At 42.9% G+C, this 24,891-nt stretch overlaps 1 protein-coding gene across 13 annotated transcripts in view; it reads right to left on the bottom strand.

Annotated features, from left to right (window-relative positions):
- Positions 1–24,891, bottom strand: part of LOC147996985 (scavenger receptor cysteine-rich domain-containing protein DMBT1-like) — a 175,464-nt gene that overhangs the window by 73,250 nt on the left and 77,323 nt on the right. For 7 of the 13 annotated variants that reach the window (XM_087607979.1, XM_087608011.1, XM_087607974.1 and 4 more), the window contains 6 exons: positions 23,454–23,480; positions 22,634–22,663; positions 20,616–20,648; positions 12,422–12,448; positions 9,572–9,604; positions 1,501–1,527 (listed from right to left, as the gene is read on the bottom strand). In XM_087607979.1, the coding sequence (XP_087464105.1) occupies positions 1,501–1,527; positions 9,572–9,604; positions 12,422–12,448; positions 20,616–20,648; positions 22,634–22,663; positions 23,454–23,480 (177 nt within the window). The remainder of the gene's footprint in view (positions 1–1,500; positions 1,528–9,571; positions 9,605–12,421; positions 12,449–20,615; positions 20,649–22,633; positions 22,664–23,453; positions 23,481–24,891) is intronic. The other 6 variants (XM_087607995.1, XM_087608030.1, XM_087608019.1 and 3 more) reach the window with 1 other exon arrangement.

Raw genomic sequence — 24,891 nt, 5'->3', positions numbered from 1 at the left:
GGTTTCCACTGCCCTTCTCACAGACTCTAAAGCTAAGTTCATCCATCACATGAGTAAAAGGCAGAGAGAAGAATGAAGAAGAAGGGTGGAGAATGGAAGGGTCCACCCAGCAGGGGAAACCCACATCTTTCCTCTCAACTCCCTCCTTGATTTCTGTGCCCAACGATTCCATTAGATACATCTAGATAACATCAGCAGCAGGAGCAGCAGTAGCAATGCTGGCCATCTGGCTTCATTACCTCCCCTGTCAACAGGGCTCCAACTATGTCATGTAATGTCTTTCAGTCTAGGACTTGCCCAGGTCACAATTGCCTATAGACCTGGCTCTGGGGATTGCTTTGATCAGTAATTGTCAGCACACAGCCAGCCCACTGTACTTGGCAGATGAGTCTGAGCTGTTGAAGAACACTAGCTAAGCATGAGCCAGGAAGCAGGGAGCAGGGCTCCTCTGTGATCTCTGCTTCAGTTCCTGCCTCCATGTGCCTGTCTCCAGCTCCTGCCCTGGCTTCATTCAATAATGTAAGGCAAATCAACCTTTCTTTCTCCAAGGAGCTTAGAGCCAGTGTGTGATCACAGCCACAGGAAACAGATTCAGCCCCAAATCCATCAATAACCCAATGCCAAGAGACAAGTGCAAAGGAAAAGGCCTTAGTGCTAATAATGCCCCCGTTGTTTCACCAATCTTAATAAAGACAAAGCTCAGTTTAGAACTGGATCTGCTGTGTGAAAAATAGTCCCATACAGGGGACAAAATTAACCTCTCCTCCTGGGAAGTTTGGGTGGAATTGTGTTTCAGTTTTGGCCATGAGCACTGACCAAGGTCTTTATTAAAATGATTTTCTCTTTTTGGTAAGGAGAGGTACAATGATCTGGACTTGGGGGGGGTGCAGTACCAGCATGCCTGATGTGTGAAACAAGAGCAGGACATAGTGACATATTCTTGGAATCCTAGAACCTTGAAAGTACAGGCAAGAAGATCAGGAGCTCAGGGGTAGCCTTGCCAACAGAGCAAGTTCAAGGTCATTAGGGCCTACACTGTTGTCTCAAAAAGGTAAATAAACAAGCCAATAACAAATAAATGGTCCTAAAACCTTGTGAGGTTAAATTCTGTTTAGTCTTTGGATAAGGTGAGGTTGGCCCACGTGTGAAGAGGGCATGTTATTCTCAATTGTCTTCTGACATCCACAGGTCTCTGAGCCCAATTCATGTCTCCTAGTCAGAACTTCTGGCAGCAGGAGTGATTACTAGATTTCAGAAATTATTATTAATTTTAAGATGAACTGAAATTTGAGACAGGAGCAACACAAAAGGGCAGGCTGTGCTTGTCTTACCACAGGACCATTTATGTTACAGATGGCAGGATTTTCTATTGTCATCACAGTCTAGAGGGCACACTACATTTTAGCCTAGTGTCATTCATTAGCATGTGGTGGGTCTGTGTTAATCATGACATAGGGGAAATTACGCCCCAGATACTGCCTCTATTTTCAAAGTACTTACCAGGTGTGGGTCTGCTTGATTGAGAAGCTGTGAAAGGAATAAAAGCAAATCAGACTGTGTTTCACCCACATGAAACCTGGAAGAAATCCTTTCAGTGGTGATAGCTTTTACACCTCAGCTATGTGGGCCCCCCAAAGAAAAACCTCAAATACCTAGGTTTCTTTTTCATTGGTCAAAACAGGAAGATGGTCATAGATATTCCAGTCAGCCATCTGTACCGATGGACTACTTAAGGAATACCACAGGCAGTGAATCAAGTTTATATAAATATACATATGTCTGCTTCTTTCTGTATTATTGAGCATGAAAATCTTTTCCTTTTGCCATTCTTCATGACCAATGTGGTATAGCACTGAGTCACACAACATTGATATTATGTGAGGAACTCTATCTGGGATGACTGGAGGGACACAGGAAGTTATCTGTGGGTCACACACCAGGTGTTACAAGACTTGAGTGGCAGAGGTTTTGGGGAGAAGCAAGGAAGTACTTGGAACACTCTTCCTCTGGAAACTGAGAAAAAATTGCTCTGGAATGGTGAGCATATGGAAAATGTTGTCACTGGTTTAGCATACATGTTTGTACATAATTCATGTATATGCATGAATTATATAATCAGCAGGGCTGCTCTGTTCTCTCAGGAATCATGAGCCTGGACTGCTCACAGTCCCTTCCTCTGTCCTGTGAGGTGCAATACATTCCTTTGAGTCAAGCAACCTGTTAGACTCTTGGCACATGTCCAAAGCTGGGAACTAAGTGAGTAGTGAGTGCTTCCGGTCCCAGCTTTCTATGTGTGTACAGAGGACCCAGCATATTTAGGCCCTACAGTCATCACAGACAGTTTTTTATCAGGGACATGTGCTAATGGAGATGTTATGGGAGATTATGTGTGCACACACAATGACATAGGATGTACGTGTGTACCTATGTGTCAGTGTGCACATGGTCTCTGTGTGCCATTCTGGGATTGTTTGTGTTTCTGTGTCTTTGTGGGTGTGAGTGTGGGTGTTTTGTGTATAACAATGCATGTTTATGTTGTATCTCTCATTAGCCTGAATATTGGCATGTGACAATATAGGTGTTTTTTTCTGTTTCAATATATGTATCTCTATTTGTGTTAGTGTTGCTGACCATGCAATTATCTCTGTATGTGTGTATGGTTCACTTGTCTTTATGTCTGAGTGACTGTGTCTACATGCGTAAGTGTGTCTGTGTGTGTGTGTGTGTGTGTGTTGTCTGTGTTTGTGTATGTTGTGTTTGTGTTTGTGTGTTTTTGTGTGTGTTTGTGTGTATAAGAATGTGTTTGTGTATGTGTGTTTGTGTGTATATGTGTGTGTTTGGGTATGTGTTTGTGAGTGTGTTTGTATGTGTTTGTGTGTGTGTGTTTGTGTGTGTGTTTTTGTGTTTATGTGTGTGTGTTTGTGTGTGTATGTTGGTGTGTTTGTGTTTGTGTGTGTGTGTCTGTGTGTGGGTTTGAAAGAGAGATAGATAGGGAGAGACAGAGACAGAGAAAGAGAGAAAATACCTGGTTCATTGTTTTTTACCAATTTGGAAATTATTCTATTCTCTCCTGTAGGGAGCCATTCTGAGCTATATAGTCATGAAGGATGTGGGGAGCGGGTGTGGTGGCAGTTCCAAGATGGCGCTGGGGACTGCAGCTAAGTCTCATGACTGGCACCTGACTTCCTCACACACCTGAAACTAGCCACGTCCATTGTGAGAGCTGCGCAGGTGTACCATGACACAAGATTAGGCCATGTGACGTGGACCTATGAACTGAGATTATAGATTCTGGATGGAGGAGGCAGAGTTGAGGGAGGATATAAGGGAGTGTGCTTGGGGGCTGGGGGGAGAATGGAGGGAAGAAAAGAGAGATTGCTGCTTGCATGCAGAAAGAAAGGTTCCTGAATAAACTGCTTTGAGAAGAACATCCTAGTGTCGCTCCTTTCCACGACAGAGGCGATAAGTGGTGGCCCGTATGGGGACATTCGTTCAGAATTTATCGCCGTCAGGGTGGCTAGCCAGTAAGTTCCCAGGTAAGTGGGATGAGAAAAAGCTCTCGGATTGAACTATCAGGTTCCTGGTTTTGGGACAAGTCGAAAAGCTCTCGGATTGAGACTATAAGATTCCCTGTTTTGGGACAAGTTTCCTGTAACAGGAAACTTGACGATGCCCAGTTGGAAAAAATTAGGGAAAGATTTGAGGTTTGCCAAGGAGCAGGGGGTTTTACCAAAAGGAGTGCTGCCAGTGTGGAAATTAGTGAAAAATTGCATAGGGGATGAGGAAAGGTGTGGCACAGAGTCCAAATGGGAAATGAGGCACTAAATCAGGTTAGGAAGAAACATTCTCAAAAATTAGAGACAGAAGGAAATTCTAGCAAGGCGGAAATGTCGGAAGACGATCTGGAAAGCGTTGCCGACAGCTTAGAGAAAGTGAAACTAAAGGTACAACTATCGGCCCCAGGGCCGCCTCATCTGCCTCCGTACGCTCCGGGTGGGGCAGAGGGACATAGCTTACACCCGGAAATCTGGAGAGTTTTTGCATTACTGCAGCCATTGTTACTGTTATAGCAGTTTCTGCCACCGCAGCCCTTGCTGCGGCCATATCCCTTACCTCCGTAGTACAGACTGCGGCAGCTATAAGTAATCTATCTGTAGGTGTTGCAGAAGCTTTAGATGTTCAGGGTAATATTAATAGTAAGTTGAAACCAGGAATTTTGCTGCTGTATCAAAGGGTCGATTTCCTCCAGGAACAAGCGGATATTATGATGGAGTTAATGCAATTGGGTTGTGAGTGGAAATATTCAGTACTGTGTGTCACTTCCATACCATTTGTGAATGTCAGTTGTGCTGCCCAGATATCCCGTAATATATCTCAGTATCTTACAGGAATTTGGTCTCAACACTTTGATGGACTAGTCCAGGAATTGAGACAATCCATCATCCATATCAACTCCAATCAAGTGGATGGTCACCGTGGAAGTGGTGGGAAAGGGGAAATCCTACCTCTCTGCTGGCTTCTACTGGAGAAATGCTTATTTCTGGTTCTGGGTTCCATAGGTAGGATATCTGGGTCCCTTCGGTGGGACACCATCTAGTTTTTCCCCTCTATGTCTATTGTCTGTCCTTGGTGCACCAAGTTGTCCATGTCTGTCAGTTTATGTCTGTGGTTTTTGTTTCTTGTTGCTTAAATGTTTTATGTTTCATGTTCAAAAGAGAAAATGGTAAAAACTTTATCTGCTGGTCGTTCACATCTTGATTTGGTTTTAACTCGTTTCAAAAAAGGAACAAATGAATAAAAAGCAGTTTCAATCGGCCCTTGGAGCCCTGCACCTGTAGCTAGGAGCCTAGGTCAGCTGGAGAAGCTGCCCGGGGGTGAGCGTCTGCATGAGCTGATTATTAGACTTAGCAGGTGACAAGGTGCTTCTCCTAAAATCACAGCTAGAAAAGTAAAAATGGTGCTTGGTCTAAATATTAAAGATATGTGTAGCCACTTCAATTTTGTTTCTGATTGGTTGTCAATGTTTAAATATTCTCTACATGCCTTGGTTATGGACTATTGGCTTTTAAATTATTGGATATGGTTTTTAAAATGTAACATTGGTAACAGAAAGTTGACATAAAACTGGTAATTTGGATGTAGTCATTCTAGACAACATGTGGCATGAGCCAATTTAGGGAAACAGGTCTAAATTGGGATAATATTTTTATGGAACTCTTGTCCTAGAAACCAGGCTTCTAAAAGATTTTAAGGCAATGTCTCTTTGTTGAGGCATTGGAGACCTCACCATCATGTGTTCATACATAGTAATTGGCAGTCAAACCTTGTAACATGAAGGATAGACTTGGTGTCTTGGAGACTGGATTTTAGAGACTTGATTGTTTGTTGGAGGTTGAGTTTTGCTTTCCAAAGTTGATGTTTGCCCTGAAGCTGTCTGTATTTTGATGCTCATTCCACTGCCCCTAGGACACCTGCCCATTCAGGTACTCAGAACTCTGGTGACTTTCCCAAGTTGTGGTTGTGCTCTGGTGTTACAAGGAGAACTTAAAGGTTGTGGTTAAGGTTGCCAATGTTACATTGGCTAACTCAAACTTAATTGTAATTAAGAAAAAATCAAACAGGTAGAGATTGTTGCAGGATTTACGAAGGATTGATGAGGTTTTGGACTCTTTGCATGCTTTTGTATTTCCTGTAAATTTGTGCATGCAACCCATAGAAAATGCGCTTACTGTATTTATAGGTGGTTCATCTAATGAAAAGGCTACATATATGATTGGATCATTTGCTTTTTCTCTTGAGTTTCCCCTGCTTCAGCGCAGATTATTAAATTACGTGCTGTAGCCACTGTTTGTAAAATGTTAAAAAATCAAGCTTTCAATTCATATACTGATAGCCAATGTATGGCTTGTGGTTTACAATTGATTAAAAAGTTTTCCTGGGTTGGGGATTTAGCTCAGTGGTAGAGCACTTGCCTAGCAACCGCAAGACCCTGGGTTCGGTCCCCAACTCCGAAAAAAAAAAAAAAACTAAAAGAAAAAAGTTTTCCTTTTTTAGATACTACTAACCCTCAAATTTTACAATTACTTAATGCTTTATTAGAGGCAAGTTTTCTACACGAAATCAGTGAGTGATGATTTCAGTGTGAACATCTGACAACTCAGTGTCCTTTCAGTGCTCTGGCTCAGACAACTAAGCAAAACCATAGACCCAGCTCTTTGAAAATGGTAATGGAGTTGATAGCACACCCTCATTAAAAGAGGAAGACTCCATTTGCTTACTCTCAACTCCCAGCCTCGCCCTGCCGGCTCATGGATTTCTAAGGCTGAATCTGGACCATATTTACAGGATTTGGCATTTCTAATTAATGTTTATGTTTAGGTAAATAAAGCTTGTGAGGGGCTGGAGAGATGGCTTAATGGTTAAGAGGACTAAGTACTGTTCCTAAGTACTGTTCCTTTATAGGTCATTTAAGAACTCAAACTGGATTGCCTGGACCCTCCAGCAAGGGCAATGCCACAATAAATTTATTACCAGGCAGATTATAGGCCTTGCATAGGAACAATTAGTCAAACAATCTCATTTTTATATCACTAAAACAATAATGCTGGAGACAATAATTTGGTGTACAAGTCAAATTATAAATACAAGTGCTCAGTGTCCTCAATTTCTTCCTGTATCACATAATGGTGTTAATTCTTGAGGACTTATCTTAATAAATAATACCTTTACAATATCTTAATAAGTAAAAAGGGGGAGTTATATCCCTGTACGCTATACAATTATTTAATAATACTCTTTTTTATTTCAATTTTAAAATTTGGATGCCAAGGAACACTCTGAGTGTTTATGGCACCCTACAACTAGGCATACTTCTGCCTAGGTGAAGTAGAAAGATCCACATATTGGCATGATCCTGTTCAGGTATTTTTATTTATTTATTTTTTTTATTAACTTGAGTATTTCTTATTTACATTTCGAGTGTTATTCCCTTTTCCAGTTTCCGGGCAAACATCCTCCTAATCCCTCCCCCTCCCCTTCTTTATGGGTGTTCCCCTCCCCATCCTCCCCCCATTGCCACCCTCCCCCCACCAATCTAGTTCACTGGGGGTTCAGTCTTAGCAGGACCCAGGGCTTCCCCTTCCACTGGTGCTCTTACTAGGATATTCATTGCTTTCTATGAGGTCAGAGTCCAGGGTCAGTCCATGTATAGTCTTTAGGTAGTGGCTTAGTCCCTGGAAGCTCTGGTTGCTTGGCATTGTTGTTCATAAGGGGTCTCGAGCCCCTTCAAGCTCTTCCAGTTCTTTCTCTGATTCCTTCAATGGGGGTCCTATTCTCAGTTCAGTGGTTTGCTGCTGGCATTCGCCTATGTATTTGCTGTATTCTGGCTGTGTCTCTCAGGACTGTTCAGGTATTTTTATGGGGAAGAGGGCATGTTTGTGTTTTTCCCACAGGATGCTGCAGGAGTGTGCCAGCTGCCAGAGTGGCTGGTGAGACTTGCTGATCCTGGGAGCATGAAGATTCAGCTCTTGTGGTTCAGGTCCCTGGAATCATTCCTGTGCCCTTGGAGGAAGATGGAGGATTCCCCCTCATCTTTTGTACACTTGGGAATTCTCACTAAGAGCCCTCCACAGCTTCAAAGCTAACCAGTGTCTGGTTCCTAATAGCTGAAGCATCCAGACTCACAGGCGAAAAAGACGAGGTGCCTACCACATATCGAGAAAGGCTCAACTTCCACAATCTCTTAAAGTAAAGCCATATGGCCCCTACCCTTTTGTCCCTGGGCTTTTGGGAGGAATGGTAACATGACCCAAGGTAGCCATCTCAATGACGGGCAACTTCCTGTAGCCCCTGACCAACCCAAGACAGGGGGCCTTGAGGACGACAAGGTGACCCTACGATGGGCAAGGCTGGGGTTTGAGAGGTCGATCCTAAGACAGAGATGGCTACACCTCTTTCGGTCATTTGCTCCTCTGCCCAGTTTCTCCCCGGAAATCTAAATGGTCTTCTATAAAAGAAAAAAGGGGGAGATGTAGGGAGTCATTCTGAGCTATACAGTCACAAAGGATGTGGGGAGCAGGTGTGGTGGCAGTTCCAAGATGGCGCCCGGGACTGCAGCTAAATCTCATGACTAGGACTGGACTTCCTCACACACCTGAAACTAGCCACGTCCATTGTGAGAGCTGCCCAGGTGCACCATGACGCAAGATCAGGCCATGTGACATGGACCTATGAACTGAGATTACGCAGTCTGGACGGAGGAGGCAAAGTTGAGGGAGGATATAAGGGAGTGTGTTCGGGGGCTGGGGGTAGAATGAAGGGAAGAAAAGAGAGATTGCTGCTTGCATGAAGAAAGAAAGTTTCCTGAATAAACTGCTTTGAGAAGAACATCATGGTGTCACTCCTTTCTGCGGAATAGAGACAGAAGCAACACTCTCCCCTTTGAAAAAGACAAAAATTTCAACATATATGTTAATGTTATTTAAAGGAACCCTGAATCACGCAGAAAACTTGATACTGAGGCGTGGAGTGGAGATTTCTGGAGATAACACTAGTGCCATGTGATGAGCTTCTATCTGAGAAACCTTCACAAGGTCTCTAGATATGGAAGGAGTTGAGCACTCACCACATAGTGGGTCCTGACACTAACAGCTCGCCAAAAGTCCTATCTCATACTCATGTGTCAAAAGCTTGTCCAGTCCTCTCTCCCCTGTAATCTGATCCTGCAGTTGCATCATAGTACCTACCAGACCTAGCAAGAGTGTCTGCTACCAAAGAGTGTCCTGGAAGGTAATTCATAGAGAGGAGAAAGTTGATTTGCACTGTACAGTTTTTACAAATAAGACATAGTGGGATCTTGGGATGAAATATGGCTGAGTTACAATGAAGGCAACTGCATCCTTAGGGTGCCACACTTTCTTCAGGAAGAGTAATGCCTGATATGACTTATGGACCAAGACTTTTCCCAAAAAAATTCTGGGCTGGCCTGAGGCAGTGATATGCAGTTTGATTTGCTCATATCCTGGGATCAAAAAGTCCCATGTGCAAAAGAAGGAAGAGATTTTCCTCTAAAGCCCGGGCTACCAGACTCTAAGCAATACTGATGTGCCACCAACACCTCTCACTGGGAGAATCAGAGAGATGGAACAGGGTCTGAGTCTAAGTCTACGATGGGGAGTACTGACATCCTTAGGTGCTTTATTTGGCAACAAAGGGAAATGACAAGGGCATTGGCTAAGCTCCAGGCACTAAAGTCACAGACTCTGGTGCTGGGCTGGCCAAGGTATTGTGTGAATAATGGGGACCGAAGAACACTGAGAATGGTCAGTAGAAACAATAGAAACAAGACTTCCTTTGTGGCCGTTGAAGATGCAGCTCCTGCCTTACCCTGCCCAACATCTACAACTCAAGGACATAACCCATGAAAATATTCCCATGTAGGCTTGAAGTATTATTGAGAAATTTCCCTGGGAGCTTAGGGCCCCCACATGCTCTGCCTTCTCTACATCTTCTGATCAGGAGTGGGGAATTTTGTGAACCATAAAGCCACAGGGACACACAAAACACAACTTACCTTCAGTCATCTGTTCATTTCTATAGGATACATCTGCAGAATGAGAAAGGAAGAATTAATTGTGTGTTGATCCACCCTTGAGGAATCCAGAAGCAGGAGCTTCAAACTCCCATGCTAAAGGCCTTTTGTCACTAGAAATGCTGTGATTCTCCTGTAAGTTCTGACACTTATCTTTCTTTAACTTAACACTAAAATGTCACCATGAGCATCCTTTGTCCTCACACTCCTTGAACTATGCCTCTATTCCATCCTTAAAAAATATAAAACTATGCAGTTCACCCCCAATGTAGACACAAGTGAGAAATACCCAGAGAATATTTGAATCCAAAAGTCATTTGGATATTCCTATATTTCAAGCAGAACTTCTCATTATACACATTTGCAATCGCTAAAGCAGTCATGAGAAAGTAGCTAGGACTAGTCAAAGAGGTGATTTTAAGAGTTATTCCAGCAGGGCAGATCAACCCTTGCACAGTGTGGATGTTTGCAAGGCCATGTTCTTTCGAAGTGTCATTCTCAGGTGGTGTTTGATCACAAATGTTATACTATGTTTCCCGTGACTAGTACACAGTTCATGCTAAAAAAGTGTAACGTCTCAAAGGTTCAACTAGCAATACAAATGGGAACATGCATGTACACATACAAAAAATACATACATGTACTTAACACACACACATACACATTTAGGCATACAAGGGGTGTTTCTGCATCCACTTCTCCTTCATCAAGGTCAAGTGTATAACTGAGTACATCTAACAAAAGTAATCCCCTTAGGACTCCAGCCTGCTCTCCCAGTTTAAGAATACACATGAGTGAGCAGTCACCAGCCACCCTGTTTCTACATGGAATAGTGTCCCTAAGTCTCTTAAACTGAAATCTCTGTTGGTTGTAAGAGGAAACAAACAGTAGCTGTGTGATAGCAGGAAGGAACAGGTTCGGCATCTTGACAGCAGGGGCTGGACCCTGGTTGTACTTTTCTGGGACCCCTTTGTGCTTGTGGGAACTCTGAGTTCTCAGGGTGACAGGCTGAGGTGGATGTAAAGTGAGGAACTCAGCAATGGCTGTTCATGGAGATTTTTGGTAGACACTATGGGGATTGGGAAAGGGCAACTGAGCCTTCCAAGGCATTCCCAAGGAAGGTTCTGTGTCTGAAGGGGCCCATCGTGCTGCCCTGGCTTCTCACTTTCTGAATGTTAATCCTAGACAACAGCCAGCTTTGGTTTGGCCCTTTCCTGAAGTGGGTCGGTCAAAAAGTTTCCTCTTGACTCTCAGTCAGGAACATATCCTGATAATAGCATATGTTACCTGTAATAGATGTAATAGCTGAGAATTGATTATGTGCAGTATTTTAATTCTGGAAGGAAGAAACGATAACTGGTTTCCACTTCTCTTCTGAAAGTGTCTAAAGCTAAGTTCATCCATCACAGGACTGAAAGTCAGAGATAAGAATGAAGAAGAAGGGTGGAAAATGGTAGGGTCCACCCAGCAGTTGGTTACACACAACTTTCATCTCGACTTCTCACTGATTTCTGTGCCCAACAATTCCATTGGAAACATCCAGACAGCAGCAGCAGCAGGAACAGCAGTAGCAATGCTGGCCATCTGTCTTCATTATCTCACCTGTCAACAGGGCTCCAGCTATGTCATGTAAATGGCTATCATTCTAGGATGTGCCCAGGTCACTATTGCCTATAGACCTGGCTGTATGGATTGCTTTGATAAATAATTGTCAGCACACAGCCAACCCACTGTCCTTGGGCAGGTGAGTCTGAGCTGTTGAAGAACACTGGCTAATCAGGAGTCAGAAAGCCAGGATGCAGGGCTCCTCTGTGATTTCTGCCTCAGTTCCTGCCTCCACGTGCCTGTCTCCAGCTCCTGACCTGGCTTTATTCAACAATGTAAGCCAAACCAACCTTTCTTTCTCCAAGGAGCTTAGAGCCAGGAAGCAGATTCAGCCCCAAATCCATCAATAACCCAAAGCCAAAACACAAGAGCAAAGGAAAAGGCTCTACTGCTATTTGTGCCCCCGGTGTTCGACCAACCTTAATAAAGACAAAGCTCAGTTTAGAACTGAATCCGCTGTGGGAAAAATAGTCCCATACAGGGGACAAAATTATCCTGTCCTCCTGGGAAGTTTGAGTGGAATTGTGTTTCAGTTTTGGCCATGTGCACTGCCCAAGGTTTTAATTAAAATGATTTTCTATTTTTGATAAGGAGAGGTACAAGAATCTGGACTAGGGGTGAAGTAACTGCATACATGATGTGAAAAATAAGAGGAGGACATGGTGGCAAAGTATTGGAATTCTAGAACCTGTAAAGTACAGGCAAGAAGATCAGGAGCTCAGGGGTAGCCTTGCCAACACAGCAAGTTCAAGATCATTATGGCGTACACTGAGTCTCAAAAAGGTAAATAAACAAGCCAATGGCAAATAAATAGTCCTATAGCCTTGTGAGGTTAAATTCTGTTTAGTCTTGGGACAAGCTGAGGTTGGCACAAGTGTGAAGAGGGCATGTTATCCTTATTGTCTTCTGCCATTAACAGATCTCTGAGCCTTATTCATGTCTCCTAGCCAGAACTTGTGGCAGCAGGACAGATTCCTAGATTTCAGAAATTATTATTGATTTTAAGATGAACTGAAATTTGAGACAGGAGCAACACAAAAGGGAAGGCTGTGCTTGTCTTACCCCATACCCTTTATGTTACAGAATGCAGGAATTTCTATTGTCATCACAGTCTAGAGGGGACACAGTTTTAGCCTAGTGTCATTCATTAGCATGTGATGTGTCTGTTTTAATCTTGACATAGGGGAAATTACCCCCAGACACTGCCCCTATTTTCAAAGTACTTACCTGGTGTGGGACTGCTTGTTTGAGAAGCTGTGAAAGGAATAAAAGCAAATCGGACTGTGTTTCACCCACAGGAAACCTGGCAGAAATCCTTTCAGTGGTGATAGCTTTTACACCTCAGCTATGTGGGCCCCCCAAAGAAAAACCTCAAATACCTAGGTTTTTTTCATTGGTCAAAACAGGAGGATGGTCTTAGATATTCCAGTCAACCATCTGTACCAATGGGCTACTTAACAAATAACACAGGGAGTGAATCAAGTATATATACTTATATATATGGGTGCTTCTGTATTATTGAGCATGAAAATCTTTTCCTCTTACCATTCTCACATGAACAATGTGGTATTGCACTGAGTCACACAGCATTGATATTATGTGTGGAACTCTATCTGGGATAACTGGAAGGACACAAGAATGTGTCTGTGGGTCACACACCAGGTGTTACAAGACTTGAGTGGCAGTGGTTTTGGGTGGAAGCAAGGAAGTACTTGGAACACATGTCCTCTGGAAACTGAAAGAAAATTTCTCAGGAATGGTGAGTATATGGAAAATGTCACTAGTTTAGCATGCATATTTGTACATAATTCATGTATATGCGTGAATTATGGCATCAGCAGGGCTGCTTTGTTCTCTGAGGATTCATGAGCCTGGACTGCTCACAGTCCCTTCCACTGTGCTGGGAGCTGCAATACATTCCTCTGAGTCAAGCAAACTGTTAGGCACTTGGCACATGTACAAAGCTGGGGACTAAGTGAGTAGTGTGTGCTTCCGGTCCCAGCTTTCTATGTGTATACAGAGGACCCAGCATATTTAGGCCATAAAGTCATTACAGACTATTTTGTACCAGGGACAGGTGATAATGGAGATGTTATGGGAGATTATGTGTGCACACACAATGACATAGGATGTATGTGTGTACCTGTGTGTCAGTGTCTACACTGTCTCTGGGTGCCACTCTGGGAATGTGTGTGTCTCTGTCTATGTGTGTTGGGGGTTTTGTACATAAGAATCCGTGTTTATGTTGTATCTTTCTTGAACCCAAATATTGGCATGTGACAATACATGTGTTTTCTCTGTGTCAATGTATGTATCTCTATTTGTGTTAGTGTCTCTGCCCTTGCAAGTACCTATGTATGAGTGTATAGTTTACCTGACTATGTGTGTGTGCATGGGTGCTTATGTGTGTGTGTGTGTCTATGTGTGTGTGGGTTTTTGTGTGTTCGTGTGTATGTGTGTGTGTTTTTGTGTGTTCATGTGTATGTGTATGTGTTTGTGTGTGTCCCTGTGTATCTGTGTGTTTGTTTGTTTGTGTTTTTGTGTGTTCGTGTGTATGTGTGTGTGTTTGTGTGTGTCCCTGTGTATGTGTGTGTGTTTGTGTGTTTCTGTGTGTGTGTGTGTGTGTGTTTGTGTGTTTGAAAGAGAGATAGACAAGGAGAGACAGAAAAAAAGAGAGAGAATATAACTGGTTCATTGTTTTTTACCATATTAGAAATTATTCTAATCTGTCCCCTTTAAAAAAGACACAAATTACAACATATATGTTAATGTTACTTAAAAGAAACCTGGATCTTGGAGTAAACTTGACATGATTTTGAGGCCTGGAGTGGAGATTTCTGGAGATACCACTACTGTTATGTGACCAACTTCTATGTGAGAAACCTTCACAAGGACTCTGGATATGGAAGGAGTTGAGCTCTCCCCACGTAGTGGGTCCTGACTCTAACAGCTCTACAAAAGTCCTCTCTCACAGGTCTGTGTCAAATGCTTGTCCAGTCCTCTCTCCCCTGCAACCTGATCCTGCAGTTGCATCATAGTACATACCAGACCTAGCAAGAGTGGCTGCTACCAAAGAGTGTTCTGGAAGGTAATGAATCCAGAGGAGAACGTTGATTTGCCCTGTACAGTTGTAACAAATAAAACATGGTGGAATCTTGGGATGAAATATGGCTAAGTAACAATGAAGCCAACTGCATCCTTAGGATGCCCCTCTTTCTTCAGGGAGAGTAATGCCTGATATGACTGGGCCAAGTCTATTCCCAAAAAATTCTGGGCTGGCCAGAGGCAGTGATATGGATTTTGATTTGCTCATATCCTGGGCTCAAAAACTTCCATGTGCAAAAGAAGGAAGAAACTTTCCTCTAAAGCCCGGGCTGCCAGAGTCTAAGCAATACTGATGTGTCACCAACACCTCTCACTGGAGGATCAGAGATGGAACAGGGTCTGAGTCTAGGTCTAGGATGGGGAGTACTGACATCCACAGCTGCTTTATTTGGCCTCAAAGGGAAATGCAAGGGCATTGGCTAAGCTCCAGGCACTGAAGTCACAGACTCTGTGCTGGGCTGGCCAAGGTATTCTGTGAAACATGGGGACCTAAGGACACTGAGAATGGTCAGTAGAAACACTAGAAACAAGACCTCCTTTGTGGCCATAGAAGATGCAGCTTCTGCCTGACTCTGCCCTACATCTACAACTCAAGGACATAACCCATGGTGTATATTCCCACGTATGCTTGAAGTATTATTGAGAAATATCTCTGGGAGGTTAGGGCCTCCACGGGCTCTGCCTTCCCTTCATCTTCTGATCAGAAGTGGGGGATTTTGTGGACAATAAATCCACGGGGACACAACATAACACATCTTATTTTCAGTGGTGTATTCAGTTCTATAAGACATATCTGCAGAAAGAGAAAGGAAGAATTAATTGTGTGCTGATCCACACTTGAGGAATCCAAAGGCAGGAGCTTCAAACTCCCATCCTAAAGGCCTTTTGTCACTAGAAATCCTGTGATTCTCCTGTGAGATCTGACATCATCTTTCTTTAATTTGACACTAAAATGTCACCATGAGCATCATTTGTCCTCACTCTCCTTCAACTCTACATCTATTCCGTCCTTAAAAAGAAAATCTATGCAGTTCACCAATAGCCCCAATGTAGACACAAGTCAGAAATAACCAGAGAATATTTGGATACACAAGTCACTTGTATATTTCTGTATTTCAAGTAGAACTTCTCATTATACACATTTGCAATCGCTAAAACAGTCATGAGAACGTAGCTATGACTAGTAAAAGAGGTGATTTTGAGAGTTATACCAGCAAGGCAGACCAACCTGTGCACAGTGTGGATGTTTGCAGGGCAATGTTCTTTCTAAGTGTCATTCTCAGGTGGTGTTTGATCACAAATGTCATATTATGTTTCCTGTGAGTAGTGTACAGTTCATGCTACAAAAATATTACCTCTCAATGGTTAAACTAGCAATGCAAATGGAAACACGCATGTACAAATACAAAAAATACATACATGCACTTCACACACACACACACACACACACACACACACACACATATATATATATATATATATATATATATATATATATATATACATTTTCTCTTAAAAGGGTTATTTCTGCATCCACTTCATCTTCATCAAGTGTAAAATGGAGTACATCTAACGGAAGTCATCCCTCTAGGCCTCCAGCCTGCTCTCCCACTTTAAGAATACACATGACTGAACAGTCACCAGGCACCATGCTTTTACATGGAATAGTGTCCCTAAGCCTCTCACACTGAAATCTGTGGTTGGTTGTAAGAGGAAACAAACAGTAGCTGTGTGATAGCAGGAAGGAACAGGTTCAGCATCCTGACAGCAGGAGCTGGATCCTGGTTGTACCTCTCTGGGGCCCCATTGTGCTTGTGAGAGTTCTGAGTTCTCAGAGTGACAGGGAGAGGTGGATGTAAAGTGAGGGACTCAGACAATTGCTGTTCTGGCCATCTTCAGTAGACACTATGGGGATTGGGAAAGGGCAACTGAGCGTTCCAAGGCATTCCCAAAGAAGGTTCTGTGTCTGAAGGAGCCCATCGTGCTGCCCTGGCTTCTCACTTTCTGAATGCTAACCCTAGACAACACTCAGCCTTGGTTTATTCCTTCCCAGAAGTTGGTCCACTAAAAAGCTTCTTCTGGATTCTCAGTCAGAAATATATCCTGATGATAGCATATGTTACCTGTAATAGCTGAGCATTGATTATGTGCAATATTTTAATTCTGGAAAGAAGAAACAATAACTGGTTTCCACTTCTCTTCTGAAAGTGTCTAAAGTGAAGTTCATCCACCACGTGACTGAAAGTCAGAGATAAGAATGAAGAAGAAGTGTGGAGAATGGTAGGGTCCACCCAGTAGTTGGATACCCACATCTTTCATCTCAAGTCCATCCCTGATTTCTGTGCCCAATGATTCTATTGGATACATCCAGACAGCATCAGCAGCAGGAACAGCAGTAGCAATGCTGGCCATCTGTCTTCACTATCTTGCCTGTCAACAGGGTTCCAGCAATGTCATGTAAATGACTGTCAGTTTAGAACTTGCCCAGGTCACAATTGCCTATAGACCTGGCTGTGTGGATTGCTTTGATCAGTAATTGTCAGCACACGGCAAGCCCACTCTCCTTGGGCAGGTGAGTCTGAGCTGTTGAAGAACACTGGCTAAACATGAGCCAGAGAGCCAGTAAGCAGGGCTCCCCTGTGATCTCTGCTTTAGTTTCTGAGTCCAAGTACCTGTCTCCAGCTCCTGCCCTGGCTTCATTCAATAATGTATGCAAATCAACCTTTCTTTCTCCTAGGAGCTTAGAGCCCCTGTGTGATCACAGCAACAGGGGGCAGATTCAGCCCCAAATCCATCAATAACCCAAAGCCAAGAGACAAGAGCAAAGGAAAAGTCCTTACCACTATTTTTGCCCCCTGGGTTCCACCAACATTAATAAAGACAAAGCTCAGGTTAGAACTGGATCCACTGTGGGAAAAAATAGTCCCATAGAGGGGACAAAATTAACTTCTCCTCCTGCGAAGTTTGGGTGGAATTATGTTTCAGTTTTGGCATGTGTACTGCCCAAGGTCTATATTAAAATGATTTTCTCTTTTTGGTAAGGAGAGGTACAAGGATCTGGACAGGGAGTGCCGTACCCGCATGGCTGATGTGAGAAACAAGAGTAGGACATGGTGACAAATTCTTGGAATCCTAGAACCTTGAAAGTACAGGCAAGAAGATCAGGAGCTCAGGGGTAGCCTTGCTGACACAGCAAGTTCAAGATCATTATGGCGTACACTGAGTCTCAAAAAGGTAAATAAACAAGCCAATAGCAAATAAATAGTCCTATAGCCTTGTGAGGTTAAAACCTGTTTAGTCTTTGGATAAGGTGAGGTTGGCCCATGTGTGAAGAGGGCATGTTATCCTTACTTGTCTTCTGCCATTAACAGATCTCTGAGCCCAATGCATGTTTCCTAGTCAGAAATTTTGGCAGGAGGACTGATTTCTAGATTTCAGAAATTATTATTGATTTTAATATGAACTGAAATTTGAGACAGGAGTAAAACAAAACGGAAGGCTGTGCTTGTCTTACCACAGGGCCCTTTATGTTACAGACACAGGAGTTTCCATTGTCATCACAGTCTAGAGGGGACACTATATTTCAGCCTAGTGCATTCATTAGCATGTGGTGTGTCTGAGTCAATCATGACATAGGGGAAATAACACCCAGATACTGCCCCTATTTTCAAAGTACTTGCCAGGTGTGGGACTACTGGTTTGAGAATCTGTGAAAGGAATAAAAGCAAATCAGACTGTGTTTCACCCACAAGAATCCTGGCAGAAATCCTTTCAGTGGTGATAGCTTTTACAACTCCCCCCAAAGACAAAACTCAAATACCTAGGTTTCTTTTCCATTGTCAAAAAAAGAAGACAATCTTAGATATTTTAATCAACTATTTGTACCCATGGGCTATAATCAAATATGAATACTTATGAATCAAATATGTATACTTATATATGGCTGCTTCTGTATTATTGAGCATGAAAATCTTTTCCTCTTACCATTCTCACATGAGCAATGTGGTATAGCACTGAGTCACACAACATTGATATTATGTGAGGAATTCTATCTGGGATGACTGGACGGACACAGGAATTTGTCTGTGGGTCACACACCAGTTGTTACAAGACTTAAGTGGCAGAGGCTTTGGGGAGAAGCAAGGAAGTACTTGGAACACATTTCCTCTGGAAACTGAGGGAAAACTGCTCATGAATGGTGAGTATATGGAAAATGTTGTCACTGGTTTAGCATGCGTGTTTGTACATAATTCATGTATATGCATGAATTATATAATCAGTAGGGCTGCTCTATTCTCTCAGGAGTCATGAGCCTGGACTACTCACAGTCCCTTCCTCTGTCCTGTGAGCTGCAATACATTCCTTTGAGTCAAGCAACCTGTTAGGCTCTTGACACATGTACAAAGCTGGGAACTAAATGAGTAATGGGTGCTTCAGGTCCCAGCTTTCCACATGTGTACAGAGGACCCAACATATATAGGCACTAAAGCCGTCACAGACAGTTTTGTACCAGGGACAGGTGCTAATGGAGATGTTATGGGAGATTATGTGTGCACACACAATGACATAGGATGTATGTGTGTACCTATGTGTCAGTGTGCACACAGTTTCTGGGTGCCATTCTTGGATTGTTTGTGTCTCTGTGCCTATGTGGGAGTGGGTGTTTTGTGTATACAAATGCATGTTTATGCTGTATCTCTCATTTACCTGAATATTGGAATGTGACAATATATGTGTTTTTTTTCTGTGTCATTATATGTATCTCTATTTGTGTTAGTGTCTCTTCCCATGCAAGTATCTATGTATGTGTGTATGGCTTACCTGTGTTTATGTCTTAGTGACTGTGTTTACATGTGTGTGTATGTGTGTGTGCGTGTTGTCTGTTTTTGTGTTTGTTGTGTTTATGTTTCTGTGTTTTTGTGTATGTTTGTGTTTATGAGCGTGTGTTTGTGTGTGTAGGTGTGTCTTTGTGTGTGTGTTTGTTAATGTGTTTATGTGTGTGTTTGTGTGTGTTTGTGTGTGTGTTTGTGTGTGTGTGTTTATGTGTGTGTATGTATGTCTGTGTGTGTGTTTGAAAGAGGGATAGACAGGGAGAGACAGACACAGAGAAATACAGAGAGAGAAAATACCTGGTTCATTGTTTTTTACCATACTGGAAATTATTCTAATCTGTCCCCTTTGAAAAAGATACAAATTTCAACAGATATATTAATGTTATTTAAAGGAATCGTGGATTTTGCAGAAAACTTGACATGATATTGAGGCCTGGAGTGGAGATTCCAGGAGATGCCACTAGTGCCATGTGACCAGCTTCTATCAGAGAAACCTTCATAAGGTCTCTAGATATGGAAGGATTTGAGCTCTCACCAAATAGTGAATCCTGACACTAACAGTTCTACAAAAGTCCTCTCTCACAGGACTGTGTCAAAGACTTGTCCAGTCCTCTCTCCCCTGCAACCTGATCCTGAAGTTGCATCATAGTACCTACCAGACCTAGCAAGAGTGGCTGCTACCAAAGAGTGTCCTGGAAGGTAATCAATACAGAGGAGAAAGTTGATTTGCCCTGTACAGTTTTTACAAATAAGACATGGGGGGAATTTGGCACAAAATATGTCTAAGTTACAATGAAGCCAACTTCATCCTTTGGATGCCCCACTTACTTCAGGAAGAGTAGTGCCTGATATGACTTACGGGCCAAGTCTATTCCCAAAAAACTCTGGGCTGGCCAGAGACAGTGATATGCAGTTTGATTTGCTCATGTCCTGGGCTCAAAAACTTCCATGTGCAAAAGAAGGAAGAGACTTTCCTCTAAAGCCCGGGTTGCCAGAGTCTAAGCAATACTGATGTGCCACCAACACCTCTCACTGGAGCATCAGAGATGGAACAGGGTCTGAGTCTAGGTCTAGGATGGGGAGTACTGACATCCACAGCTGCTTTATTTGGCCTCAAAGGGAAATGCAAGGGCATTGGCTAAGCTCCAGGCACTGAAGTCACAGACTCTGTGCTGGGCTGGCCAAGGTATTCTGTGAAACATGGGGACCTCAGGATGCAGAGAATTGTCACTACAAACACTAGAAACAAGACCTCTCCTTTGTGGCTCTTGAAGATGCAGCTTCCGCCTGATCCTGCCCAACATCCACAACTCAAGGACATAATTCATGGTGTATATTCCCATGTAGGCTTGAAGTATTATTGAGAAATTTCCCTGCGAGTTTAGGGCCCAATGGGCTCTGCCTTCTCTACATCTTCTGATCAGAAGTGAGCCTGTGGTTTTGGGGACAATAAAGTCACAGGGACACAACATAACACAACTTACCGTCTGTGGGCAGTTCAGTTCTATAGGACACATCTGCAGAATGAGAAAGGAAGAATTCATTGTGTGTTGATCCACACTTGAGGAATCCAGAGGCAGGAGCTTCAAACTCCCATGCTAAAAGCCTTCTGTCACTAGAAATGCTGTGATTCTCCTGTGAGATCTGACACTGATCTTTCTTTAACTTGACACTAAAATGTCACCATGTGCATCCTTTGTCCTCACTCTCCTTCATCTCTGCATCTATTCCATCCTTAAAAAAAAAAACTATGTTCACCAACACCCCCAATGTAGACACAAGTCAGAAATACCCAGAGAACATTTGAATCAAAAAGTCATTTGGATATTTCTGTATTTCATGCAGAACTTCTCATTATACACATTTGCCATCGCTAAAGCAGTCATGAGAAAGTAGCTATGACTAGTCAAAGAGGTGATTTCGAGAGTTATTCCAGAAGGGCAGACCAAGCCATGCACAGTGTGGATGTTTCCAAGGCCATGTTCCTCCTTAGTTTCATTCTCAGGTGGTGTTTGATCACAAATGTCATTCTATGTTTCCTGTGACTAGTGCAAAGTTCATGCTACAAAAATATTACCTCTCAATGGTTCAACTAGCAATCCAAATGGGAACATGCATGTACACATACAAAAAATACATGCATGCACTTAACACACATATACACACATTTACCCAAAAAGGGGTGTTTCTGCATCAACCTCATCTTCATCCAGGTCAAGTGTAAAATGGAGTACTTCTAATGGAAGTCATCCCTCTAGGCCTCCTGCCTGCTCTCCCATTGCAAGAATACACATGACTGAGCAGTCACCAGCCACCATGTTTCTACATGGTGTAGTGTCACTAAGTCTCTCACACCAAAATCTGTGTTAGTTGTAAGAGGAAACAAACAGCAGCTGTGTGATAGCAGGAAGGAACAGGTTCAGCATCCTGAGAGCAGGAGATGGATCCTGGCTGAACTTTTCGGGGGCCCCTTTGTGCTTGTGAGAACTCTGAGTTCTCAGAGTGACAGGCTGAAGTGGATGTAAAGTGAGGGATTCAGACAAATGCTGGTCTTGGAGATTTTCAGTGGACACTATGCTGAATGGGAAAAGGCAACTGAGACTTCCAAGGGGTTCCCAAAGAAGGTTCTGTGTCTGAAGGAGCCCATCTTGCTGCCCTGGCTGGTCACATGCTGAATGCTCCCCCTAGACAAATGCTAGCCTTGGATTGGCCCTTTCTCGAAGTCCTTCAAAAAGCTTCCTCTGGATTTTCATTAAGGAACATATCCTGATCATAGCATATGTTACCTGTAATAGCTGAGCATTGATTATGGGCAATATTTTAATTCTGGAAGGAAGAAACAATAACTAGTTTCCAATGATCTTCTGAAATTGTCTAAAGATAAGTTCATCCATCACATGACTGAAGGGCAGTGAGAAAAAAGAAGAAGAAGGGTGCAGAATGGTAGGGTCCACCCAGCAGTTGGATACCCATATCTTTCATCTCGACTGTCCCTGATTTCTGTGCCCAACAATTCCATTGGATACATCCAGACAGCATCAGCAGCATGAGCAGCAGTAGCAATGCTGGCCATCTGTCTTCATTATCTTGCCTGTCAACAGGGCTCCAGCTATGTCATGTAAATGGCTATCATTCTAGGATTTGCCCAGGTCACTATTGCTTGTAGACCTGGCTGTGTGGATTGCTTTGATCAGTAATTGTCAGCACACGGCCAGCCCACTGTCCTTGGGCAGGTGAGTCTGAGCTGTTGAAGAACACTGGTTAATCAGGAGTCAGAAAGCCAGTAAGCAGGGCTCCCCTGTGATCTCTGCTTCAGTTCCTGCCTGCATGTGCCTGTCTCCAGCTCCTGCCCTGACCTCATTCAATAACTTAAGCCAAATCAACCTTTCTTTCTTCAAAGAGCTTAGGCTCAGTATGTGATCACAGCAACAGGGGGCAGATTCAGCCCCAAATCTATCAATAACCCAAAGCCAAGACACAAGAGCAAAGGAAAAGTCCTTACCTCTGCTTGTGCCCGCAGGGTTCCACCAACCTTAAAAAAGACAAAGCTCAGTTTAGAACTGGATCTGCTGTGTGAAAAATAGTCCCATACAGGGGACAAAATTAACCTCTCCTCCTGGGAAGTTTGTGTGGAATTATGTTTCAGTTTTGGCCATGTGCACAGACCAAGGTCTTTATTAAAATGATTTTCCCTTTTTTGGTAAGGAGAGGTACAATGATCTGGACTGGGCATGCAGTACCCACATGACTGATGTGAGAAACAAGAGCAGGACACGGTGGCAAAATCTTGGAATCCTAGAACCTGGAACGTACAGGCAAGAAGATCAGGAGCTCAGGGGTTGCCTTGCCAACCCAGCAAGTTCTAGGTCATTATGGCCTACACTGAGTCTCAAAAAGGTAAATAAACAAGCCAATAACAAATAAATGGTCCTAAAACCTTGTGAAGTTAAATTCTGTTTAGTCTTGGGACAAGCTGAGGTTGGCCCAAGTGTGAAAAGGGCATGTTATCCTTAATTGGCTTTGGCCAACCACAGATCTCTGAGCCCAATTGATGTCTCCCAGTCAGAACTTCTGGCAGCAGGGCTGATTCCTAGATTTCAGAAATTATTATTGGTTTTAAGATGAACTGAAATTTGAGACAGGAGCAACACAAAAGGGAAGGCTGTGCTTGTCTCACCACAGGACCCTTTATGCTACAGATGGCAGGAGTTTCTATTGTCATCACACTATATATATTTCACCCTAGCATGTGGTGTGTCTGTGTTAATCATGACATAGGGGAAATAACACCCAGATACTGCCCCTATTTTCAAAGTACTTACCGGGTGTGGGACTTCTTGATTGAGAAGCTGTGAAAAGAATAAAAGCAAATCAGACTGTGTTCCACCCACAGGAAACCTGGCAGAAATCCTTTCAGTGGTGATAGCTTTTACACCTCAGCTATGTGGAACCCCCAAGGACAAAACTCAAATAACTAGGTTTCTTTTTCATTAGTCAAAACAGGAAGATGGTCTTAGATATTTCATTCAAACATCTGTACCGATGGGCTACTTAATAATAACACAAGCAGTGAATCAAGTATATATATATATATATATATATATATATATATATATATATATATATATATATGGCTGCTTCTGTATTATTGAGCATGAAAACCTTTTCCTCTTGCCATTCTCACATGTGCAGTGTGGTAAAGCACTGAGTCACACAACATTGATATTATGTGAGGAACTCTGTCTGGGATGACTGGAAGGACACAGGAAGTTGTCTGTGGGTCACACACCAGTTGTTACAAGACTGGAGTGGCAGAGATTTTGAGTAGAAGCAAGGAAGTACTTGGGATCCATTTCCTCTGAAAACTGAGAGAAAATTGCTCAGGAATGGTGAGAATATGGATAATGTTGTTGCTGGTTTATCATGTGTATTATTATATGAGTTTATGTATGTGCATGAATTATGGAATCAGCAGTGTTGTTCAGTTCTTGCAGGAGTTTTTAGCCTAGACTGCTCACAGTTCATACCTCTGTCCTGTGAGGTTCAATAAATTCCTCTGAGTCAGGGCACCTCTTAGGCTCTTGGCACATGTACAATGCTCGGAACTAAGTGAGCAGTGTGTGCTCCCTGTCCCAGCCTTGTACATGGGTACAAAGGAAACAGGATATTAAAGCCCTGAAGTCATCACTGACAGTTTTGTACCAGGGACAAGTGCTAATGGAAATGTGATGGGAGATTATGTGTGGACACACATGACATAGAAGGTATGTGTGTACCTGTGTGTCAGTGTCCACACATGTCTCTGTGTGCCCTTCTGGGATTATATGTGGGTGTGGGTGTTTGTGTATAATAATGTGTGTTTGTGTTCTATTTCTCTTTAACCTGGATATTTGCATGTGACAATATATGTATGTTTTTTCTGTGTCATGTATGTATCTCTATTTATGTTTGTGTCTCTGTCTATGCAAGTATCTATGTATGTGTGTGTGGTTTACCTGTGTTTATGTCTGAGCGTCTCTGTGTGTGTGTGTTTGTGTGTTTGTGTATGTGTGTGTATGTGTGTGTGTGTGTTTGTTGAGTGCAGATGTGTGTTTTAACAAGTGTAAGTCAGGGAAGGATTTCTACAGAGGACAGTGTCCCTGATATATTAAAAGAGAATTTACAACAAACAAAGTGGAGGCAGGTGAAGGACAGGACAAAGAAGACCTGCTCCAGGAGACCAGGGCAACTGCAGGGACAAGACTGTAGCGGCATGGGGCA

This window comes from Rattus norvegicus, chromosome 1, assembly GCF_021556685.1.
Source record: "Rattus norvegicus strain SHRSP/BbbUtx chromosome 1, alternate assembly SHRSP_T2T, whole genome shotgun sequence".
NCBI lineage: Eukaryota > Metazoa > Chordata > Mammalia > Rodentia > Muridae > Rattus > Rattus norvegicus.
Note: the sequence above shows the minus strand (reverse complement) of the source record. Positions and strands in the feature narration are given on the sequence as shown.